The sequence below is a fragment of the Bactrocera neohumeralis genome, chromosome 5, assembly GCF_024586455.1.
Source record: "Bactrocera neohumeralis isolate Rockhampton chromosome 5, APGP_CSIRO_Bneo_wtdbg2-racon-allhic-juicebox.fasta_v2, whole genome shotgun sequence".
NCBI lineage: Eukaryota > Metazoa > Arthropoda > Insecta > Diptera > Tephritidae > Bactrocera > Bactrocera neohumeralis.
The window spans coordinates 7992225-8015089 of NC_065922.1; the positions used below are offsets into that span (position 1 = coordinate 7992225).

At 37.1% G+C, this 22865-nt stretch overlaps 1 protein-coding gene across 1 annotated transcript in view; it reads left to right on the forward strand.

Moving 5' to 3' along the window:
- Positions 1 to 18628, forward strand: part of LOC126758295 (GAS2-like protein pickled eggs) — a 171690-nt gene extending 153062 nt beyond the window's left edge. The window contains 5 exon segments of the mRNA XM_050472516.1: positions 10056 to 10163; positions 11607 to 11797; positions 15276 to 15919; positions 15990 to 16871; positions 16874 to 18628. Of these exon segments, the coding sequence (XP_050328473.1) occupies positions 10056 to 10163; positions 11607 to 11797; positions 15276 to 15919; positions 15990 to 16871; positions 16874 to 17214 (2166 nt within the window). The 3' untranslated portion in view covers positions 17215 to 18628.
- The last annotated feature ends 4237 nt before the right edge of the window (positions 18629 to 22865 follow it).

Genomic DNA, 22865 nt, shown 5'->3' on the forward strand with positions numbered 1-22865 from the left:
TCCTAAGCATGCATTTATGGTGTATAAGTTATGCGTGTACATTTCACCTTTAAATAGTTTGATATAATAAAAATTATATTTTTTTGGATTTTTTTTAACAATTTGTGCATCAAACCTCAATCCGAATTTGCCAAATCTGACAAATTTACATTTAACTGTCAAGTGGCACGCATATCAACATACTTACTCGTGTGTACTTATGTGGGCACATTATTGGTGTATTACATAAGCAGCGCTTTAATGCATTTGACATGAATTTACAGTTAATTACAAGTGAGCAGATAAATGACATGATTACAAATTTTCTGACATTAACTTTGCCATATCGCGATGGCGCTTTGCAAAAAGTTTTCAAAGTGAATTGCTTTGCATGTGTTTACATGGAAATACCTATGCGTTTATGAATAACCGTAATGTTTGAATCATCAGATTACATCTTGACTCGAAGTATTTACGTTTTACGTGTGAACGTTATGTAATGTAGGCTATGTTAGTTACACCGTGAAGTTATTTAGAAACAGCCACATACTTAGCCCGAAAATCAAAAAACAACAAGTAAGGAAGAGCTAAGTTCGGGTGTCACCGAACATTTAATACTCTCGCATGATAAAGTGATAATCGAGATTTCATTATCCGACATTTACATATTTTTCAAATACCGTATTTGTGTAAAGTTTAATTCCGCTATCATCATTGCTTCCTAATGTATGTATTGTATTATACAGAGAAGGCATCAGATGGAATTCAAAATAGCGTTATATGAAGAAGGCGTGGTTGTGAACCGATTTCACCTATATTTCGTACATGTCATCAGGGTGTTAAGAAAATATTATATACCGAATTTCATTGAAATCGGCGGAGTAGTTCCTGAGATATGGTTTTTGGTCCATAAGTGGGCGAGGCCACGCCCATTTTCAATTTTAAAAAAAAGCCTGGGTGCAGCTTCCTTCTGCAATTTCTTCCGTAAAATTTAGTGTTTCTGACGTTTTTTGTTAGTCGGTTAACGCACTTTTAGTGATTTTCAACATAGCGATTGTATGGGAGGTGGTTATTACGATTTGGTTAAGGAAACGACTCTATAGAGTTTGGTTGACATAGCTATAGTAGTTTCCGAGATATGTACAAAAAACTTAGTAGGGGGTGGGGCCACGCCCACTTTTCCAAAAAAATTACGTCCAAATATGCCCCTCCCTAATGCGATCCTTTGTGCCAAATTTCACTTTAATATCTTTATTTATGGCTTGGTTATGACACTTTATAAGTTTTTGGTTTTCGCCTTTTTGTGGGCGTGGCAGTGGGCTGATTTTGCCCATCTTCGAACTTAACCTTCTTATGGAGCCAAGAAATACGTGTACCAAGTTTCATCATGATATCTCAATTTTTACTCAAGTTACAGCTTGCACGGACGGACGGACGGACAGACAGACATCCGGATTTCAACTCTACTCGTCACCCTGATCACTTTGGTATATATAACTCTATATCTGACCATTTTAGTTTTAGGACTTACAAACAACCGTTATGTGAACAAAACTATAATACTCTCCTTAGCAACTTTGTTGCGAGAGTATAAAAAGAGAAGAAATGTTAAGAGAATTCAAAAATTTTGTAAAATTGTTCAGGGTTGTCCCCTATTACATACTAAATCTAATACACACATTTATATTTGTATACATATAGGGCCTACCAACAGAAAATGGTGTTGTTAAAACATCACTCCATTTACAGTGGAGCCATTAACATTTTCACTGACTTTCAGTGGTGTACTTGCAGTCAAACCGCCACTCATTGCAGACGAAAAGCTCGAGTTGCCGCGAGAAACGAGTGACCCTTACGCAGTTTCGTTCTGCATATAGCTTAAACTCCTACTTATCCGTACGTATCAAACGTATGACCAGCTTGCAATGAGTCCCCGCATGACTTTAGCCACCTCTTTGCATGCCCTGCTAACCCTACACATCTGACACCCTTCTCCCTTTGATCCGACCTCGTCGAAACAGCACTTTCCTGGGCCTACCGTTGGATGAATTCGACGTCAACTAATTCTTACCATCCAAACGGGGATTAGGTACCCGTTACAAGAACAACGACAACAGTGATGTTAAAATTAAATAAAACACTTAAATTTGATTATATTGGACTCTGTTTTTGTTTTTGTTATGCAGATAATTTTTTGCCATTTATGATTTGAACAAAATGTCATTCAAATGGCCACCACGATTACGTTTACATATCTAAACCCTCTGGCGTAAACTTTCGTTGTCAGGATGGACACCGGCTGGAAGTTCGGATATGGTGCGCTAAATAATGTCTTCGAACTCCTCGAGTATTGCTGATAGATTGGCGTACACTTTTGATAGAACTTTCCACCAGAGTAAATAATCTAGATGCGTTAGATCGCATGGTCTTGGCGGCCATTCTATTCAAGTTTTTTTTAATAATTTTCAAAAATTATTTTTTAATATTTATTTTCAAAAAATATTTTTTATTTCTTTGCACCCATTGTGTCCATGTTTAGACGCGAAATATAAAGAAATGCACCATCATGTTGGAAATAGAGGTGATTCGATGATAGAGTCGATTCCATCAAATTCCGGAAAAAAATCGCTATTGATGGTAACGGCATTTCTTGGCTCATTTCAAAAGAAAAAAGGCGTGAAAATGCCGCCACAACCCACATCAAACTGCAAGTTTTGGAGATGCAAATGCATTTGCTGAACCACACGAGAAAATACTCACCCCAATAGAGACAATTTTGTTAGTTGACGAAACTATTATACCTTAGCTTCATCTGTGAAGATGACTTTTCGATGAGCGTGAATTTTTCGGAGCATCTTGGACAATTTCCAAGGGTTGAAGCAAAGCGTGAAACGTGACATGTTTAAATGGCAAACCTTATTGAACACATTGACAAAATTTGACATAAATCAGTAAACAATTATGGCCGCCACAAGCTGTCGAACTCACGTCATCCCTATTTGTAGACGATATAAGTGTACGTTCAAAAACTTGCCGAAATTCTGTTTTTAGACATTTTTTGTTTCGAGTACCAACTATTCTAGCAAACACTTCTCGTTATTTATTGATCCTTTTTAGCTATCGTCTCAAATTTTTTGATAGCTATTCATATACCTTGTGCCTGAAATCGGTTCTACAATTTTTGCATTGGCTGAACTCTTATGCAAACATATCTACAATATATGTATACAGCTCACCATCGATTGATTTTTCTACCGTTTATTTCGACTCAAGTCTATGCCACTATGACCCTCCTGAATTTTCTTCTTTGATAATGCCAACTTTGTTGTTGTGAGTCAAGAGAAGCCCATTGAGTAACGGCATAAGCGCCTCTATTGTACTGAGTTTTTATAATGCCAGTTTTAGTTTCAGCTTTTTTTCATTTAAACTCTTTTGTAAGGTTTGAGAAGGGTTTGCGAATCTTTCAGTAGACATTCCTAGAAATAATGAAATAATCATTGTAAACATAAATAATCTTATCAATCAATCAATCTCGTTATAGTCGTACCTCGATCTTTTTTCTAACAGAAACCATATTCATAATTTCTTATTTTACACACCGTTCTAAGTTTTTTTAAGGGGTTACATGGGTTTCCTCGGGTAGAAAAGCAGCCATTTTTCAACAATTTTTTTCTCATATAAAAAATGAAATATTTTATTAGTACAAACATACGCTATTAACAAAAAAATTCTGAAATTTTTGGAAAAAAAAAATATTTTAAACTCGACCATTGCGACGCCATTTCCAGTGGCCCCTCGGAAAAACGACGCGCCAGCGTTGACAGGATAACTCTTTACAGGCTCATCTAAAGTGAAAAAATACGTATTTCAGTTAAAACCTTAACTTAGAACTTGGACGAAGGAAAAAAAATGGAAATTGGATTTTTGGTATGAAAAAAAATTCGCGACATTTTTCTTTTTTCAAATAGTCGAAATCGAAAAAAATCCTTCGTCCAAGTATTTGAGAATTATATCTCAAAGACCTGTATATAATTTCATGATCAGTTAAGTAGTTCTTGAGAAATCTTGCCATCAAAAACACAGTTTCGAGAAAAACGCGCTTAAAGACGGCGTTCTTAGCCTAGCTAGCCTCGAGCACATAAGTTCTTAAGGCCGTATCTCCGAAAATATTACTCGGAACAACTTGAAAATTTAGAACAATATTCTAGAGGTGTTGTAGAATTTAATAAGACAAAAAACATAATTCAATTTTTTTAAACCCGTAAACCAATGTAACCCCTTAACAAGGCATCTTGCATAACGCTGTTGCTTTATTTGAAAATAACTTTATACCAAACAAACAAACACATCATCTCCCTCTTGTCCATATTTTCGTCTCCGCTCATGCCATATTTACATATAAAAGAATTTCCGATACCCCAAGGAAATGCATGATTACATATTAATGGTTTTTCAGTGATATCCACAAGCTAAAAAAGCAGTTGGTTTTTGAGCGGAAAACGTTACTAGTAAATTAAAGCAAGCAACCAATTGAAGAAGTACGGAAAAGTACTTGAGGCGACATTCATTGGCGGTTTGATTTTATTGATTTTCACAGGGCTACAGAAGTTGTCGCTTATTTCACTTATTTCGCTTCTTTTGCATTTTCACATTTTACAGCGTTTCGTGGTCACGTTTTGTGAGTCAGTTGCGCGTGCGCAATTTCGCCAAACAAAAAACGCTTTGCGCATGGAAAAAGCGTAAAATGTTATGTTGCCATAATGTGGTTGTGGTTTTGTTCCCAATTGACTGAGAGGCATGATGCCTTACTAACCGCTGGTCATTGGTGTTTTTACTTATATATGTACGGCTATGTACCCAAGTCTGGAAGTAAAGTAGTCACCTATATGTGGAGCTGCACAAATGTATGGAAATATTTTGGAAACACATATTATTTGCAATAACAAATAATCCCAAGATTTTTTCAAATAAACATTGTAACCTGAAAAGGGTTTGCAATGGAATTTGTAACACCTAGAAGCAAACGTCAGAGACCCTATATAAATGATCAATGTGACGAAAATCGTTTTGAAATTTTGCGTAAGCTTTTTTCTTCCCAAAAGGGTGCTCAATTGTGGGAACCACCAATGTTGGATCACTGTAAGATATAGATGCCATACAAACTGGTCGATCCAAATCAAGTATTTGTATAGAAACCTATTTTTTTTCTGGCAAAATATCTTCCAGAAATTGTGCTGAGACCATTGCCTAAGGCAGCTCTACAATCTTCGAAGAAATTGCTCAGATCGGACTACTATAACATATAGTTGTCATTCAAAGTGCGCCGTCAATATTTTCCCATCAAACCTGTTACACTTCTATTTTCCGAAAAATACCGTTGTTATTGCCTTCAATTGATTTCATTCAAATAGAGCGAGCGGCCATCCTCCCCGGAAGTCAACATGTACGCGGAGGCGATGCATCAACTTACTAATTTGACAAGACGTGTGTAGATGAAATGTCACTTCTAGGCATAAAATGCCACCACCAGCCGCTCAGCCGCTCAGCTGCCAAACAGCACACCGTGAGATCAAGCCGGAACGGCGTGCAATCAAAGAGATTTTTCAGATTTCCGCACGCCCGCAGCAACATTTTCCAACCAAATTACCATGCATACCTACACACATACATACATACGTACATATAGAGTCGGTCAACGCAATAAATAAGCGCCGCAGTCAACAAGGCGCATACATTGTACGGTACATGTTCGGTGTGGAAGTGTGTGTGAGTGCCTATAAACTCCCGCCAAATACAACAATGAAATATGCGCAGGCGCGCAGTCAAAACATTCCGCAAAGTGGTCGAGCGGCGGTCAGCGCCAAGAGGCCTATAGATACCATGCCACTTTTAACCACTTTTACTCTTATTGCAGCAAATTGGACAACAACAACAACAAACAGCAACAATAGCGACGACAGCAACCGTTTAAATCGCTGTCAGAGGATCGCGGCATTACAAAATCTTCGCCATGGCAAGCTTGACAAGCCAAGCGATGATCAGTGCGTTAGTGTTGTTCTTGTTATTGTTGCTGCTGTTGCTGTTGCTGGATGCGTTTGCCTTTTTCCATTTTCGTTCGTTTAATATGCCGAAAAACACCAAAACGGGCGTGAAAACGCTGAAGCGCCACCAAGCGCCAACAACAACAGCAACCAAAGCTCACACTTAGCGCGCAACATCAACAACACCAATCAGCAAGTCAACAGGCCGACACAATAACGAATCACACTGTGCAACATGCTTAGCAACGTGGCCAAACAACAAGAACAACCACGCACAGACCAACGGTTCGGTTTGCTACGGCAGCAGCAGCGCAGCAAAGCAAAACAATGGCAACATGCATCATCAATTCTGGTGGGCAACTATCGTCAAAAGGCATCGGTGGCAACAGTAATTGCCAGACTCGCACATTTTGTGCGAAGTGATTGATTTCCGCAACTAGTATGCGCTATCCTCTCTGGTGTAGACGTAACGTGAGCTCCGCCAGTGCGTCTGTCTGTCTGTCTGTCTGTTGTCTGTCTTCCACTGTTTACTGTCCGCTGGTGTCGTTGTTGTGCGTTAGACTTGTTGGTTAACGGTAGGTAGGCTGTTGCAACCCATGACGATTATCGTGATCTATGGGAAGCATTTAGATTTACATTGATCGCTTGTTGCATGCCCCATGATGTTGCATGTATCATGACTATCAACACTAAGCAATTGTGTGCTACAGTCGTCAGCTGCTTGCTATTCTTCTGTTAAATATGTACATATGGTAAGCATATGTCAAACGGTGTTCTGAGAGTAATGAGAAAGGTGATTTTACGTGTTTTTTTATGGAAAAAATAGCTAATTATTTTTCTTCGTTTTAGTGTCTCAATCTTATTCTGGAGGCATAAAACATTGCCAAACAAAATCGGCTTTCAACGGTACTGTGCTCAAATATTCGAGGTTGGTACTCATCAACTCTTTTTTCTCCCTAGATATAATGCACCCATAAATCTATTGCCTTGATTTGTTCCATGGATCGTCTGAATAATAGATTGTCGTCTTTCTTCTTCATTCCAAATGCGTTAAGCTCCGTAAAAAATTTATCGCATCTATAAGTCATAATATGAAAGACAAGGAGACCTCATTCGATTTCCAGTACTAAACAATCCGAGTCTTAGCTGTAGCTCACTTCAATTTATGATGAACATTGTGACAGCCACTGTATTATTTTTGCGATGGTCTCTCGCTCTATTAAAATAAGCGAGGCTGTATTCATTGTAGCATGAGACTGATCATCCCTTTCGGGTTTTCTCACTGATTAACTGACTGACCGACTGAATTGTTCAATTCCGCTTGTTAGCTGCCAGGCATTGTCGTAGCTTGATACTACTTTGGATGCATGCAATTTTAAACCGTTAATGCATAGTGGAATGAAAACGGAAAATCTGTATTAAATAGTACTGGGAGCAAGAAATGGTGAAACCTTGTTCATAATTTTCAAATTCTTAATTTATTCCTCAAGATCTATGTCGTCTCCCCAATACACTTGCGCCAACGTTTTTTCCAATGTTCGAAACAGTTGTTAAAGTCAATTTTCGGAATAGCCTTCAATGCAATGTCTTCAATTGACTCTAAACAATTTCCCCGGAGCGATCGCTTGAGTTTGCTGAATGGCCAGAAGTCACACTGAGCTAATTCAAGCGAATACGGTGGTTGTAGTACGATATTGGTTGAAAATTTGGCGAAAAACTCACGAAGAATCAATGTAGCATGCCACGATGCATTATCGTGGTGCAAAAACCAAGACTTGTAGGCCATTTTTTACGAATAGCTTCGCACAAACGACGCATAACACTTACATAATATTCTTTGTTGACTTTTGACCGGTCGGAAGAAATTCGGAGTGCATCACCCCCGGTAATCGAAGAAAACTTTCAACATAACCTTGATTTTTGACCTACTTTGACGTGATTTTTTCGGCTTCGGCTAACCTTTGCGACGATATTCAGTCGATTGATCGTGTGTTTCCGGGTCGTAAGCATAGGTTCAATGTAATAATATGTTTTATGACATAAAGCATTGCTTCACAGACTTTAACGCTACGCAGTTTTTCGAAACAATTGAATGTCTTGGAACCAATCATGCTTTCACCTTTCTTAGGCCCAAATGATCTTTTAAAATGGTTTTCACTGATCCTTCCCATATTCCAACAATGCCAGTAAGATCTCTGTTAATCGTGGATTCTTAACCATCAATTCTTTTATTTGATTGACGTGTTGATCATCAGTTGACGTTGATGGCCTTCCTGGACGACGTGGCTCGTCGTCGTCAATACGTTTTCGACCCTCTTTAAATAATTTGTACCAAACAAAACCGCTTGCTCGCAACAAACAATCATCACCAAAGGAATTTCAGAATTCAAGCGTATACTAAACTCTAATGATTACTTTGGTATGACATTTGGTAGAGATGTCTCTGACAGTCATACCAACCTAGAATTAAAAATATATCGAGGAATAGATTTTCGCGCTGTGACTCATCGTCACAGATTATGTTTTTAAAAAATATTTATGCCAAAAAGTCAAAAATACAACAGTTGATTATTGTTTCTTGTTTCATATCTATCTACCTTTGTTAATTTGTAGTTCTCAAACCTTAACATCGGCTAAGTCATTGTTGATATTAATGGAGAATCTCTTTTGTCATGGCTTCTGCAATGAAATTATGACTCCTAAGTATATTCTTTCTAACAATTGTATCCAACGAATCTCTTATATTATATATATCTCTTATATCTTGTATTCCTTCTCACAAATATAACCGTGGAGTCTCTAGCCGTTCTTTTTGTTTAGTCTGAAGATGGTTGACATGTTTTCCGACATATTTTGAAGGCATTACCTCTACTTAAAATTCTCCATCATGTTGGAATTTATACGATATATCAGCTGTGCCACTCACCACAAATTGTGTGTGACTCCGAGTGGTAATTATTGCGCGTGCACAAAGGATTTGCGAAACGAAGACGGAAAGGTCAAAAGGCCGTTGATGTTTAGATGCTGGGTGCTGGTATTATTAATGCCTACATGCAGTTGTTGTAATCGCCGCTGTCATTGTTCAAGTAAATGCATCACGAACAGCCATTTGTCCGATTATTTGTTTAAACAAACAGAGGCGCGTGAAATTATGCGCAGCACCAACCATACCGCCATACAGCCATACAGCCGACATGCAACGTGCAGCATTCCTAACCATGTTGAGCGCCAGTTCAACAGTTCAACGGTTCAACGCTGCGCCACGCCACTACTGGGCAACCATCAGCACAGACGCAAGCAAGCTCCAGTCAACGAGCGAGTAAATAAAGCGTTGTTGTTATGTTGTTGGTGTTGGTTGGCAAGATGAACTGCTGCAAGAGCTGGCATTGTCCGTCCGTCAGGTAGTCGCATGCGCCATCAGTTCATTATCGCTAATAGGATTTGTGCGCCGTTGATGTTGGCCGCCGCTGCGGTTGTGCTTGCTGCTGTTGCTGTTGTTGATGATCACAGTTCAGCGGTGGCAACTGTTTTGGCATTTTATGCCGCAAAATGTTGCACGCTTCTTGAAATGCTTCTCTATTTTTTGCTTAAGTGTATTTTTGTTGTTTGTGCTTGCTCATTGCCTTTCTTTCCTCTGGAACACCTCAGTGGAAAATGGCAATTTGTTAGTAGATTTGTTAAGTTAATAACTGTGCAATGCGCGAGCAGACAAATGGACGACGAATGACTCGGCTAGCATGAATGGATCTTATAGTGGATTCAAGATGCCGCAAATTGTAATTTGCACAAAATTAATGATGTTACGTGTTTGATGCGTTGTGGCAAATCATTTTATCCTAGCGAGGATTTCGTTTATGTGTTTTTATTTTTAATTTTTTATTTTGATTTTTTTGAAATTTAGCAGCGTGCGATCGCATCATATTTCCGTACGATTGTAGTCTCGAAACACGCAAATTAATAAAAATCATGTAATTCAGCTTTTACTTTCATGGCATTTTACACGAGTTTACTATTTGTTCGTTCTTTCTCTTACAGGTCAGAGATTTGGTCGAGAAGTGTACGTGTCCATCGCAGTTCCCAATGGTACGCGTGTCGGAGGGCAAATATCGAATTGGCGATACGAAGGTGTTAATATTTGTACGGGTAAGTAAAAATTATCGCAATAAATAGTAATATAATACAATTTTAGATTAAAGTAAACGATTGCTAGGTTTGCCCCCATAGCAGTTTTAGATTGCCATTTTTCGAACTTTCTTATTGTCCCCTGTCCGGTCCAATGAGGCTAGGTAAGAGTAGAACAGATGGCTGATCGACGGATCGTACTTGGACCACTAAATGCAGTGCTTTGTAAAGCCATAAACATAGAACTCTTGTAATTCGAACATATAAGTCAGCAAAGCGCCTTGTGCCCAATAAAAATTTGCTTAGTGATTTAATTTCTATTCCCACCGAACTATCTGAAGGCGTGAGCTAAAAGAGGCTAACACTGTATAAAACAAATGTGAACTGCTTGTTCCAAACCTACCTCTCAACTGCAACCAAATCCTTGGTGTATAAGCCTCTGCAAACCACCGTAACTGCAATAATCACAGCGGGCGTGGGCGCAAATTAGCAATTTGTTGAAGAAGTTCGCTTTGGTGCGAATTGTGGCTAGACGTTCATCCACCGGGATGAATGCCAAAACTCGGCGGCGAAATCTCTCTCCCACCATCAATCCCACACCGAACTTGCGCTCCTTTATATGGCCACTGTGGCAACAAGAACCTACTCGTCTCAGTCCTTGTCCCGTCCATCGCACTTCTTGGACGGCGATGATGTCAGCTTTTATTTTGACGAGGACATCAACCAGCTGAGCAGCGGCATCTTCCCAATTAAGGTACCTGGGGGCCTATTATGTGACTCGATTCGAAAATGTATTCTATTCGAAATTCGGATCTACTTTATCACTATGCGAAAGTTGTACCACCCTGTGCCAGAAAACAACTCAAAAGCTAACGAATATTTTATTCGAAAATTGGCTTGAAAATCCGAAAATCGAGTTACAGAATATAAAAAATCCGAATTCGAGTAAATTGATTTTCGAATCGAGTTACAGAATAGGCCCCCTGACATTCCAGGTGCATGCCATTAAATCGTAATCATTAATGCGTTTGCCATGGCCGTCATCAAAATGGGGGTTTCTCGTCCGAGACTGTTGTTTCCTTTTCATTGGTAGCGTTTTTTACGTGGAGGGTTCTAAACCCAGCGCACAACCCTGCGGAGGTATGGTTGGCCTTCTCACTTTAGCTCATCTTCAAACGAATGTTTTTTGGCTACCCTGAGGATACTTGGTCTAAGACCAGAAGTCATGTGCTGCTAAAGTGAATGGCGCTCAGAGAACTTTTCTCACTTGCGTGAACTTCTACCTATTCTACGTACATATAATACAAATTATTTGAAATTTGTAACCATCTGAGTAGGATGCCCTCAAAAAAATAACAGAAATATTTCCAGACTGAAAACTATGGATAACTACATCACTTTAACCTATTTCGAGTTAATTATATTTACTTATTTATTCATTTATTTATTTCTTATTTCATAAAGATTCTACGCTCTCACGTTATGGTACGTGTCGGCGGTGGTTGGGACACGCTGGCCCACTATCTGGATAAGCACGATCCTTGCCGTTGTAAAGCACAGCATCGTTCATCAGTTGCAGCACGCCTGGTGCCACGCACCACCAACCAAACTAACGGAGGCATTGAATTGCACAAAGCACAAGTCATCTATGAGCGGTGAGTACAATGACGACTATATTTATATGTATGTATGTATGTGTAAAATGTGTGAACTTAAAAACGTATGTGTATGTATGTGGGAATATGATTTGTTTATTGCACAAAGTGCACTTAGTTTTCATAATATATGTACTTGTATATGTATATTTATGTATATAAGTTTTAGATGTGTAATAATAGGCCACCCCTTCCATATGCCAACACTGCCGCAATAAACACGCTGATTTCTGTGATTACTTGTAATTTATATTGATTAGTGGCTTATTTGCAAATTGAAATACGAGTATATAACCCACATACATACATACATACGTATGTATATCTTGCCAACATTAAAATGCCATTTTTATTAATTAATGCAAATGCACTACGGAATTTATTCTTCAAAGCAATAAGCTTGCGGATTGAATTCTCTTTGTCTATGCATACATATTCTCATACACTAGCGGGCACAGAAAAGGCAGTGACTTAAATTTTATATAAATTAAAGTATGAAATTTGTGACTTAAAAAATTTTTCATAGTAGTATAGTTGTAATTTATTTTTTTCTCATTAATTTTACACACATATAACTTATTTGCTACCATTCAGCCATTGAAAGTCTCGATACACCAACCAATTCATCCACGAATGTTTTGCTTTCTGTTCATATGTCAGGTGTCAGTAATAAAGTTTAAACCAATAGAATACGGCGCTACTTAGCTTTGACGATATTTCATGTATTGCCGCCGTATCTGTGAAAAGAAATAGATTTATGTTGGCGACACTAGCTAATTGCAATTCCTCCGCCATACACTTGCCACATTCTACACTAAGTAACTGTCTCTATAAAAATATGTCTCTATAAAAATATGTATGTGTGTTTTAAATTTTATAAATTTGACAGTTGTCGCTTTCCCCTTTATGTTTCTTGCACTTCTCTTCTTACAATACTTTCGAACTGAGCTCAGCTCTTGTGTTGACAGCCGCATTGTTTATGTTTGTAAGTTTGTTCGTGTATTAAATTTTTTATTGTTAAAAAGGCATAAATTCTACATGCAATAATCGTAATTTGCATTGACAACTGCTCGATTGCGCTGGAATGTGTCAAATTGATTATTGCTCCGATGAGGTAGGCGCGTAGCGCTCCTGTCAACAACAAATGTCACAATTCGCAATTCTATTACAATAACAATGTTGACAACAATAACTGTGTGTAGTTTGAACACTAAAAGTAATAATAAGAGAAATTATAACCCGGATAGGGTATATAAAGTTATGAAGCAAATGTCGGACATTCTGTAAAGTATTGGGTAGTCGAAAAAGTCTTTTCGCATTTCTAATCAAACTTCAACTTATTTTTTTTTTTTATATTTATAATGAACATTAATAAACCAAACCAGTAATTTTCACAGGCTTCTCTTGAAGACAACTTTACTCCATTGAGGGAGTTGTGCAACGTCAGGGGCATATGGTGGATGCATCAAATCTTCCCAGCCAAGCTCTCCCTGTTTTTTCCTGTTGTCCCGATGGAAGACGAACCCCTTTCAGGTGATCAGTTTTGGTCGTTTTTTTCGATTGCTTGCTTCAATCTCATCAGTTCTTGACAGTAAAATGTAGAATCAATCTTTCGACCAGGCTAGAGCAGCTCATAGTCAATGATTCCTTTCCAATCTCACCAAGCACTCAGCATAACCTTTCGAGGCGTCAATCCTAGCTTTGCCACCATTTTTTGAACCTCACCAGGTTTAAGCCATTTGATCCACTTTCGTCTCCTGTTACCATTCGCTTCAGAAATGGTTCGAATTCATTTCGTTTCAGCAAAGAATCGCAGATGTTAATTCGGTCCATTAAATTTTTCACAGACAATTCATGTGGTACCCAAACATCGAGCTTCTTTTTGTAGCCAGCCTTATTTAGTCAATCTTTTCCATAATTTCATCGACTTTCTCAACGATAGGTCGACCAGAGCGAGTTGCATCTTTCACATCGAAAATCTAGGAACGGAAGCGAGCGAACCATTGTTGTGCTACACGAACTGATACAGCATCGTCTCCGTAAACTTCACAAATTTCATTGGTGGCTTGCGTCGCATTCTTCCCTTTTTTATAAAAAAATTTCAAAATATAGCGAATTTCTTCATTATTTTCACTCCCCGAAAACACCTAATTTAATTTTTTATGGTTAAATAAAGCTTAGAACCTCATCTTTTCACCATATGGTATGTCACAATGTGATTGGTAGCACTGCAACGACATCTATATGGCAAAATACGAAAAGACGTAAGTATACATATACTTTTATAAATGAGTCGACTTCGCCATGTCCGTCTGTCTGTATAGTTCTTGAGATATCGTTCTGAAATTTTGATTGCGATCATTTCTCAAAAAACTGTCATACAAACTGATCGATGAAAATCAAATTTCCTTAAGCAAAACTTATTTATTTGACAAATTATCTTGACGAAATTTGGCATAGATTATTGTCAAGGCAACCCTACAATCTCCGAACAAATCGATTCTAATCGATCAAAACCCAAATACTTATTTAGTAACCTATCGTTGCCCTCAGCATCTCTTGGTATAAAAACCGTTACGTTATCCGTATACGAACTCCCGAAAAGAACAATTTATACTAACTAAAAAATATACTAATTCAATTTGGAAGTTATCGAAGATCATTGTACTTCTTTTTCTTTACTGCCGTAGACACGGTGATAGCCGAGTTAACAACAGCGCACCAGTCGTTTATTCTTTTCGCAATGTGGCGCCAATTAGAGATTCTAAACAAAGCCAGGTGCTTCTCCACCTGGTCTTTCCAATGAAGTGGAGATCAGAGTCATGTGTAGAAGTTTAAGTAAGTGAGGAAAGTTCTCTGATTGCCATTCACTTGAGAGTGGCCAGAAACGATTCTTTTATATATGGCTCAATAAGCTCACGTCTTCCGGTCTTAGAGCAAGTATCTTCTCGGTAGCACAAAAACATCCATTTGTAGGCGAGCTAAAATGAGAAGGATTGTGAGCTGAGCTTGGGACTCGCCACGTAAAAAACGCCCCCAATGAAAACTAAACAGCAGCCTCGGAAGAGAATTCCCCTTTTTATGACGACCATGGCAAAGATTATTGTACATACAAGCACTATATTTCTATATTTCTATATTCCCAAAGCGGTTAACTTCAAAAGAATATAACAATCAGTCGACTCGTCTTAAGGCCTTGTAACTATTAAGTATTCTAGATTGCTCGGTTAGAAAATTAATCAACGAGTTGATATTTATTGAAGCATGCCGCTTGCATAATTTCACAGTTATTCACTTTGATAGAAGGAATTATAAAGCGACCGCAATGAGCCATTGAAAATTCTTTTAACTTAGTAGTATAAAACCGTGACTATATCTAATCAACTATCAATTTAACTACACATAAGTACCATTTACTAACACACATCAGACTTTCTTCAATAAAGGTTATTTAAATATTTTGTTTTACATTTTCCAGCTCACCGCCGTCTACGCGTAAAATTATTTCCAACTTCAACAATCAGGCTGCCGGCAATGGATCCGCAACATCATCGCCCATTTCCAACAATAACTCATACAATTTGTCACCCAATTTCGGCAATAATAATAAGCAAACCAGTCGCAGTCCCACGCCTCAACGTAAGTTTCTTAATCACCACAATACTGCGAATGCAACAGATGGCGCTGTTGGAGAAAAACTTTTAACAGCAAATGGCACAAATGGTGCTGCAACATTGTCGCCTTCACCAAATTTAGCACGTCGTTCCATGTCGCCCAGCCCGCGCCGACTTATTGATATGCGTAAGAAGCAGAGCTCGTTGGATTCAAGTAACGGTAGTGGTCCCAAATCCTTGCCAATTTGCAGTGAAACCGTGGGCAATCATATACAATTTGATGGACTCAACTATACGGCTGGACAAACTGAGAATGCCGTTACGCAAGTGGGAACCGGCAACACGGATGCCAGCACAAATGGCACAAACAATAAATTCGAAAATATCAGTGACAATGGCAGTGAAATCAGCGATGAGGGCTACCGTAGTCTGGGTGTGATACAATCAAATGCCCAAAAGCGTGAGTCACTGCACAGTCAGGCTTCGGTGGAGGACGCTGAAAGTAATGGTAAGATGAACCCCACACATATTACATGAACTTAACTTGAGTCTAATATTCGTTATTAATTACATTTCAGCGCGTCTTGATCAGACCTCCAGTGATTCACAACTATCACCAGTCGATGATTTGACCATATCTAACAAGGCAGTCGATATACTTGGCTCCGATTTTAACAGCACACCTATAGAGCTGAATATTGATGCTGGACCGCAGTCACTGCCAGCTGTACTCACCACACCGGCACAAAATTGTACGCAAATGAATTTGGCAGATAATTTCGAACGATCAGGAATCTTTATAACCGACGATGAAATCACTGTTGATGTGGCAAATGCCACGGGTTTGCGCAAAACTGGATTTTCCAACAAGATTTTCGGCGGCGATGATGTTACCGATAACAGTGTCGCAACGAGTAAGGAACCAAAAGATAATAATGTGGGTAAAAGTAGTAAAATACCACGCTCGCCAGTAGCGCCGCGCCGACGTAGTCTCGACAACAGCAATTGCAGCAGCGCCAGCATGCAGGACATTTCGACGCGTACCGGCCTGCCGGTATTCAACCGCAAACAGCCCGTTTACCGTTCCGTACGTCGTCCGGCCACCGAAATCAATAGGAATAGTGACAATGTATCCGCCGCAGCCGCGACGCGTAAATCAACAACACCGCCTGTGCGTGAGGTCACAAACACTTGGAGTGGACGCGCCGCAGCCGGCAAAAAGCGCCCGACACTCAATGCCGACACCTTCACTGCGCACAATGGTGCCGCAACACCCAGCAGCGGCAATGCCTTCGAACGTAACACACGCACACGCTCCTCTCAGATACTTTACGACAGCAATGGACGTCGCGTACGCGGTTGCACGGCCTCACTTACCACCTCGCCGGTAAAGAACTACAATACGTCACCATTGGCGCAACAACTACTCGAAGCGGCCAGCAGCGCCAAAAATGATGCACAAATTTAGAAAAAATGAAAGTATTACTCTCACGCTATTCCAGCAACAGCAATGCGCCCAATGGCAGCGTCACAAATGCCAGAACACCAGCTGGCGGCAACAGCAACAATAAGAAGCCCGTCTACGAGGACTTCACATCAGCCTGGGTGCACAGCAATGGCAATCTGGAGCGTTCCAACAGTTGTTCGCCACCCACAAAAAGTCTCTCGAAACGCAGCTCGGCCGCCTCCTCCACAGAGAGCACACAATCGCGCGAGGTGGCTTCGGTCATTGTTTCGCCGCGACGCGATCGCGGTTTATCCAAAATTCCAGCACCGACACGACAACACACCGAGCTGTACTAACACACGATGCAAATGCCCGCCAGGCTGCGCATACAGCAGAGGGCAATAATGTTGCAGCAACGAAAAAGACAAGTGTAAGAAGTGTTTGGAGTAGTGCTGGTCGAGGAAGTACCCAATGCAGCCAAGCATTTTACCCGTTAACGTTAATTATGTATGTCTGTAGGTAGTTTTATAATTTTCTAAGCTGTAGTGTGAAATTTTAAAATGGAAAGTAATATTTTTTTTCTGGTTATGGCAACCGAAAAAAGTTTAATTATAATTTTTATACGAAACTAATTTTTATATGACATTAATTTTATTACTGCACAATTTCGGTTTTTATTTTTGTTTTTTTTTTTTTTTATTCAAAGCTCTTCTAACAACGGACAGTAAAGGTAAATGTAATTTTTTTATATGAATTCCGCTTTTGTTTGCGTGAATAAAACGCTTAGCCGTACTTCTATGTTATGTTTTATTAGCAATGCGTACGCCACGGCGTGTACTTATCGCGGAGATTTTTGAAGAAAAAGCTTTTCTCACGTCAGTGATGTGCAATTATGACAAGCAAAACACTATTAATATCAAAAAAAGTTAATTTCAAAATTTTATAAAAATTAATGAAAATACTTTCTTTTGTTGAAGCGTTCGCACTAATTGTACATACCATATATTGTACTAGTATATTATATAAAAATATATAACTGTCACAAATGCCTAAAATATAAACATATATGTATGTATACCAAAAATAATTTACAAACACATGTTGAATACAGTATTTTCTTTAACTAAACCAGTCACAATTAGCATAAACCAACGGGATCTGCCACAGCGTAATTAATAGTTTTCCAGGAGCTTAGCACTGACAGCTTGAAACTGACAATTAACGGCAATAATTTGTAATAAAAATGAGAATTATTGTAAAAATGTTCTATGCGGATTTCACAACAAATTCAAGGAGCAAAAAATAGAGGCTGGCAAATTAATTTATATTTAATTTATATTTTAATTTACTTTTTACAATAATAGAAGATTATAATAGAGACTTAAATATGTATGAACATGCATATATGTACATATGTATGTATATATTTTTTATTTATTTATTTTATTGTTTAATTTCAGTTTTTTTTATTATTACTTTTTATAATATTTATTTTTCTTTTAGTTTTTTATTATTTATGTACTTTGTCTTCCTTATTCGAATAATAAATATGGTGTTTGTTGTGAATTCGCTTAAAGTGAGTGCATAGAACATGAAGTCGGCTATTTTATACCGAAAAAAACTAAAAAATACTCGTAAACGCATACATATGTATATACCATGTATACATATACATATAAGTATACAGTGGCATAAAACAAAAATATATCACAAATAAGCACTTTTTCTGACCGCAAATGAGATTACTAAAATAAAATATTAAAAATTAAAATATATAATAATAATAACTGCATACAACATCGCTCATCCATTTAAATTCTAAATCATATTAAACACCAATTCCTTATACGTAGTAACAAAAAATGCAAATAACATAAGAAAATCCAAAATATGTAACGTAACGTAAAGAAAACAATCCGGATCATGGTAACCTCAAAATTTACAAAGCTTTTTTAAATTGTAGTCACATAAAGTTTAAGACTCTTAATCCAATTTATATAATGACAGCACAGTGAGTGCAATTTTAAAGCCAGTAGTGGGCATACATACATACTTATATAAATGAATAGATTTTAAATAAAATAAAAAATAGTTTTCTAGAAGTTTTTACAACCAAATATAGAGGAAGCAAAAAGCAATTATTAAATGAATAATAAGTAATGGTAAATATTTTTGTAAATTCACACAGACACATGCGCAATTGCGAATCAATGAAATATGTATACATATATATGTATATGCATAAAAGTAACTGCAGGTATGTTTGTAGGTATGCTTATTAAGTGAAGTTGCTGAAAAAGTTTATAATTTTTGCTTTGTCGTAAGGACTTTGCATGAATGCACGCGCCACAAAGTAACAATTAATGATTTATTGTGAATATGCTTAGTGAATTAAATATAAAAAAACTCGATATTGAGTAAATACGTCATAATAGCGGCATATACGAGAGGTATTTGTGTATTTGATGAAGTACTCGTAATAATTTATTTTTTTTTGTTTAATACGCGTTTAAATAGTCTTAGTTGCAATATGTGTATATGCATTTATAGGAAGGATTCGATTTTTTTCAAACATAATTTTCATTTAAAGGCCTTTAACAACTAAAAAAATCATAAACACTTTTGTTAAAAGTTTTTTCAGTTGGAAAAAAAATATTTTTATAAACAAATACATACTTACACTTTTTGCGTTGAAAAAAAATATTTTGATGGAAACAAATTCCTACAATTTTAGTGAAAATTATTGCAACTAAAATTTCGAGCACCGAAGATCGTCCTTTTTCCGAAGCGTATGTTTAAAAACACGAATAAAATAACTGTTAGTATATACTACACACATACATTATATATAATATAAAATTAATTATATATAACTTAACAAATATGCTTTTGTACTTCTGTCTATGTAAATACATACATACATATGTATATGTGTGTAAACACGTAAATCCAAAACATAATCACATTTATTGCAAGCGAAGTAAATTGGTGCTTTGTGCCGCGGACTTTTATCCAAAGGCATATCAACTATTTTATTGTACTAAATGAAATAAAATATAATTTATAAATTTTTTAGTTATCAAGACTCTAGCTATCTAGCTATACTATCCAGTTAATATGTAAATGTAAAATAAAAAAAAAAAATTTTGTCAAATCCCAAACACATAACTTTCAGTAGCTCTAACTAAATGCGAGAACATACCTATAGCTCTCGCTGGTCTGCTATATTGCGCCCACTAAAATAATATATAAATGCTAAATATGCATAATTTTTTACAAAACATTTATTAAAACAATTTTTTTTTCACTTTTTATTACTATTATTCTTTTTTTTATATTTTTATTATTATTATTTTCTTTTCTTTTTGATAAACTCGAAGCATATTTTTGTTTACTATCGAATAATATGTATATTACTTTCACTATTATTTGATTTTGAGCGCAGACATGCTAAGCCGACATTTTAAATATTTATAGCAGATATAAAAAATACCTAGCAATAATCTCACCACAAACATACAAGCTATGGGCAACACTGTAAAACTATCATAAACTTAAAAATGGATTGTATATAATTTGTAAAAAAATATTTTTTCTTCTCTTCTTAATCCATTTTTCTCAAATCCATAGATTTGTAATTATGTATATGCATACATACATTTACTATACAACCCTGTATGTATGTCTGCCTTTGCATTAAACTATATTGAATTGTTAATAACAATTAAGTTTAAAGAAAAATGGAATTAAAAATTCAATTTATACTTAAGAACCTAGGGTATACGTACCAAAATATGGATGTACCATGCTAATTATTTAATTTTTTGTTTATTATTACATACAAATCTTTTCATGTTATTTAACTTTGTTTCGCATTAAGTAATAAGTGTACAATTATACAACTCCGTTATTACTTTCAATGTGTGTGTATATCAAAATCATATGAACTAATGTATTTTAAATGCATCTAAAATTTATTAATTGTGCATGCTGCATACCCGCCTGAGTGTGTATGCATGTAGGCGTTTACAATTGTTTCAATTCGTTGAAATTGAAATTTTAATTGTACTATATAGTTTAAGCAAATTACACTGGTTGATACATTATAACAGTAAAAATAAACATAAATAAATAAAAAAAACTATAATTAAAAACAAACAAAAAATCGTTTTATTATGAGAAAGTGTTTTTATACCCTGTACAGGACATGGTTAAGAATGGTTAAGTTTGCCAGAATTGAAGTGTACTTGCTCCTCCCGAGTTTCACAAACCACCTGAGCTTACCAAACCAGCAGCATGGCTTCCGAAAAATACCACCTCCGCCTTTAGCGTCGTAAACCCCCAGATAGTTCGTGGCCGAACCAGGAACTACCCTGCGAGAGAACGATTCTCGTTGGACGCCTCCTCCAGGACTGAAGAGGTGGACTATGAACTATCTGTGCGGTCATCAATCATCCCTTCCATTTCGAGGTAAAAACTCAAAACTGAGAAGAATTAAACCAGGGGTTCCGCAGAGTGGTGTCCTCTCCACGTTATTGTTCAACTTCTACATCACGAAACTCCCGCAACCACCAGAGGGAATTTCTATCACCTCGTACGCTGATGATTGCACGATATTGACGACGGGCAAAGGAATCGATGGCATGTGCTCAAAGGTAAACGGCTATCTCTCCGACCTTTCTTGCTTTCTCACTGTACGGAACTTAACAATCTCCCCCACTAAATCCAAAGCGACCATATTCACAAACTGGACTTGACCAGATTTCGGTCACAACTAACTTCCGACAAGCACTGGCCGCCATTCACAGTGGAGCCATCAACATCTTCATCGACTCTCTCTCAGCGAATGGCGTGGAGTCAAACCACCACCCATTGAGTGGCCTTTGCTCAGCTTCGTTCTGAATACTGTAGCAGGTTAAACTCCGACTTATCCAGATTAGACCCCAACATATGTATCTATTATATATCCAGCGTGCAATGAGTCTCCACATGACACTGTCCCAATGTCTTTGCATGCCCCAATAACCCTACTCATCTGATATCCTTTTCCCTTTGTTCTGACCCCGTCAAAACAGCACGTTTCTTGAGCCTACCTTTGGATGACGTCGACGACAACTTATCTAATCCTTACCATCCTAACGGGAATTAGGTACCCAATACAACAACAAATTTACCATGAAGTTTGTAACACCCAAAAGGAAACGGAAATCCTATAAAGTATATATAAAAGCTTTATATAGAATTAATATACTTATGACGCTATCATCTTCAGAGAATGCATACAAGATAGTACCTTATTAGAGTGGTATAATCGCTAACTTCCATACTACCAAGTTTCGTTGTACTCATTTTTGACCAGTTACACCATCGTGAATAACTGTCAAAAATTAAAATACAATTTTTTTTATTACATTTTAAACTAATGTTTTCTTAAACCTTTTTGTGGCATGAACAGAAGAATCTCTTTTTCTTTTTTAAATTACTTTACCACTTTTAGCATTACCTTCATATATGTACATAGATACATAGATATTCTTATAGAATTTAAACTTTCACTTACCGAAAAAATTAATCAGCAACAATTTTATTGTTTACATTATCTCATACTTTAATACCCTGAATGCTGTCGGTTAAATGGCAGGTCAATTAACCAATAACGCTATCAGAAATTTCTGTTAAAGTTTCTATGAGTTTCTTTAGGCCGAATTGTCAATTCTAACCAAAACTCTTGTGTGCATGTTATCCCTTTCCTACAACAAAGGACTTGCGAGTTACACGATGCGTATGCGTTAGTTTTTGGGATTATGCTTTCAATGCATTGGTCAGTGACCACGACTTGTTTGGAATCTCAGAACTTTTGGAATTACCCAAATATAGATATACTTTTGATTAAACTTTCCTATTAAAAACTTACAGATTAGAAACATATATTTGTACCCACTTTTTCTAGAGATTAAAGTTATTACTAATACTTAAATTTTTAAATTACTTCATGTTTTAATATTTA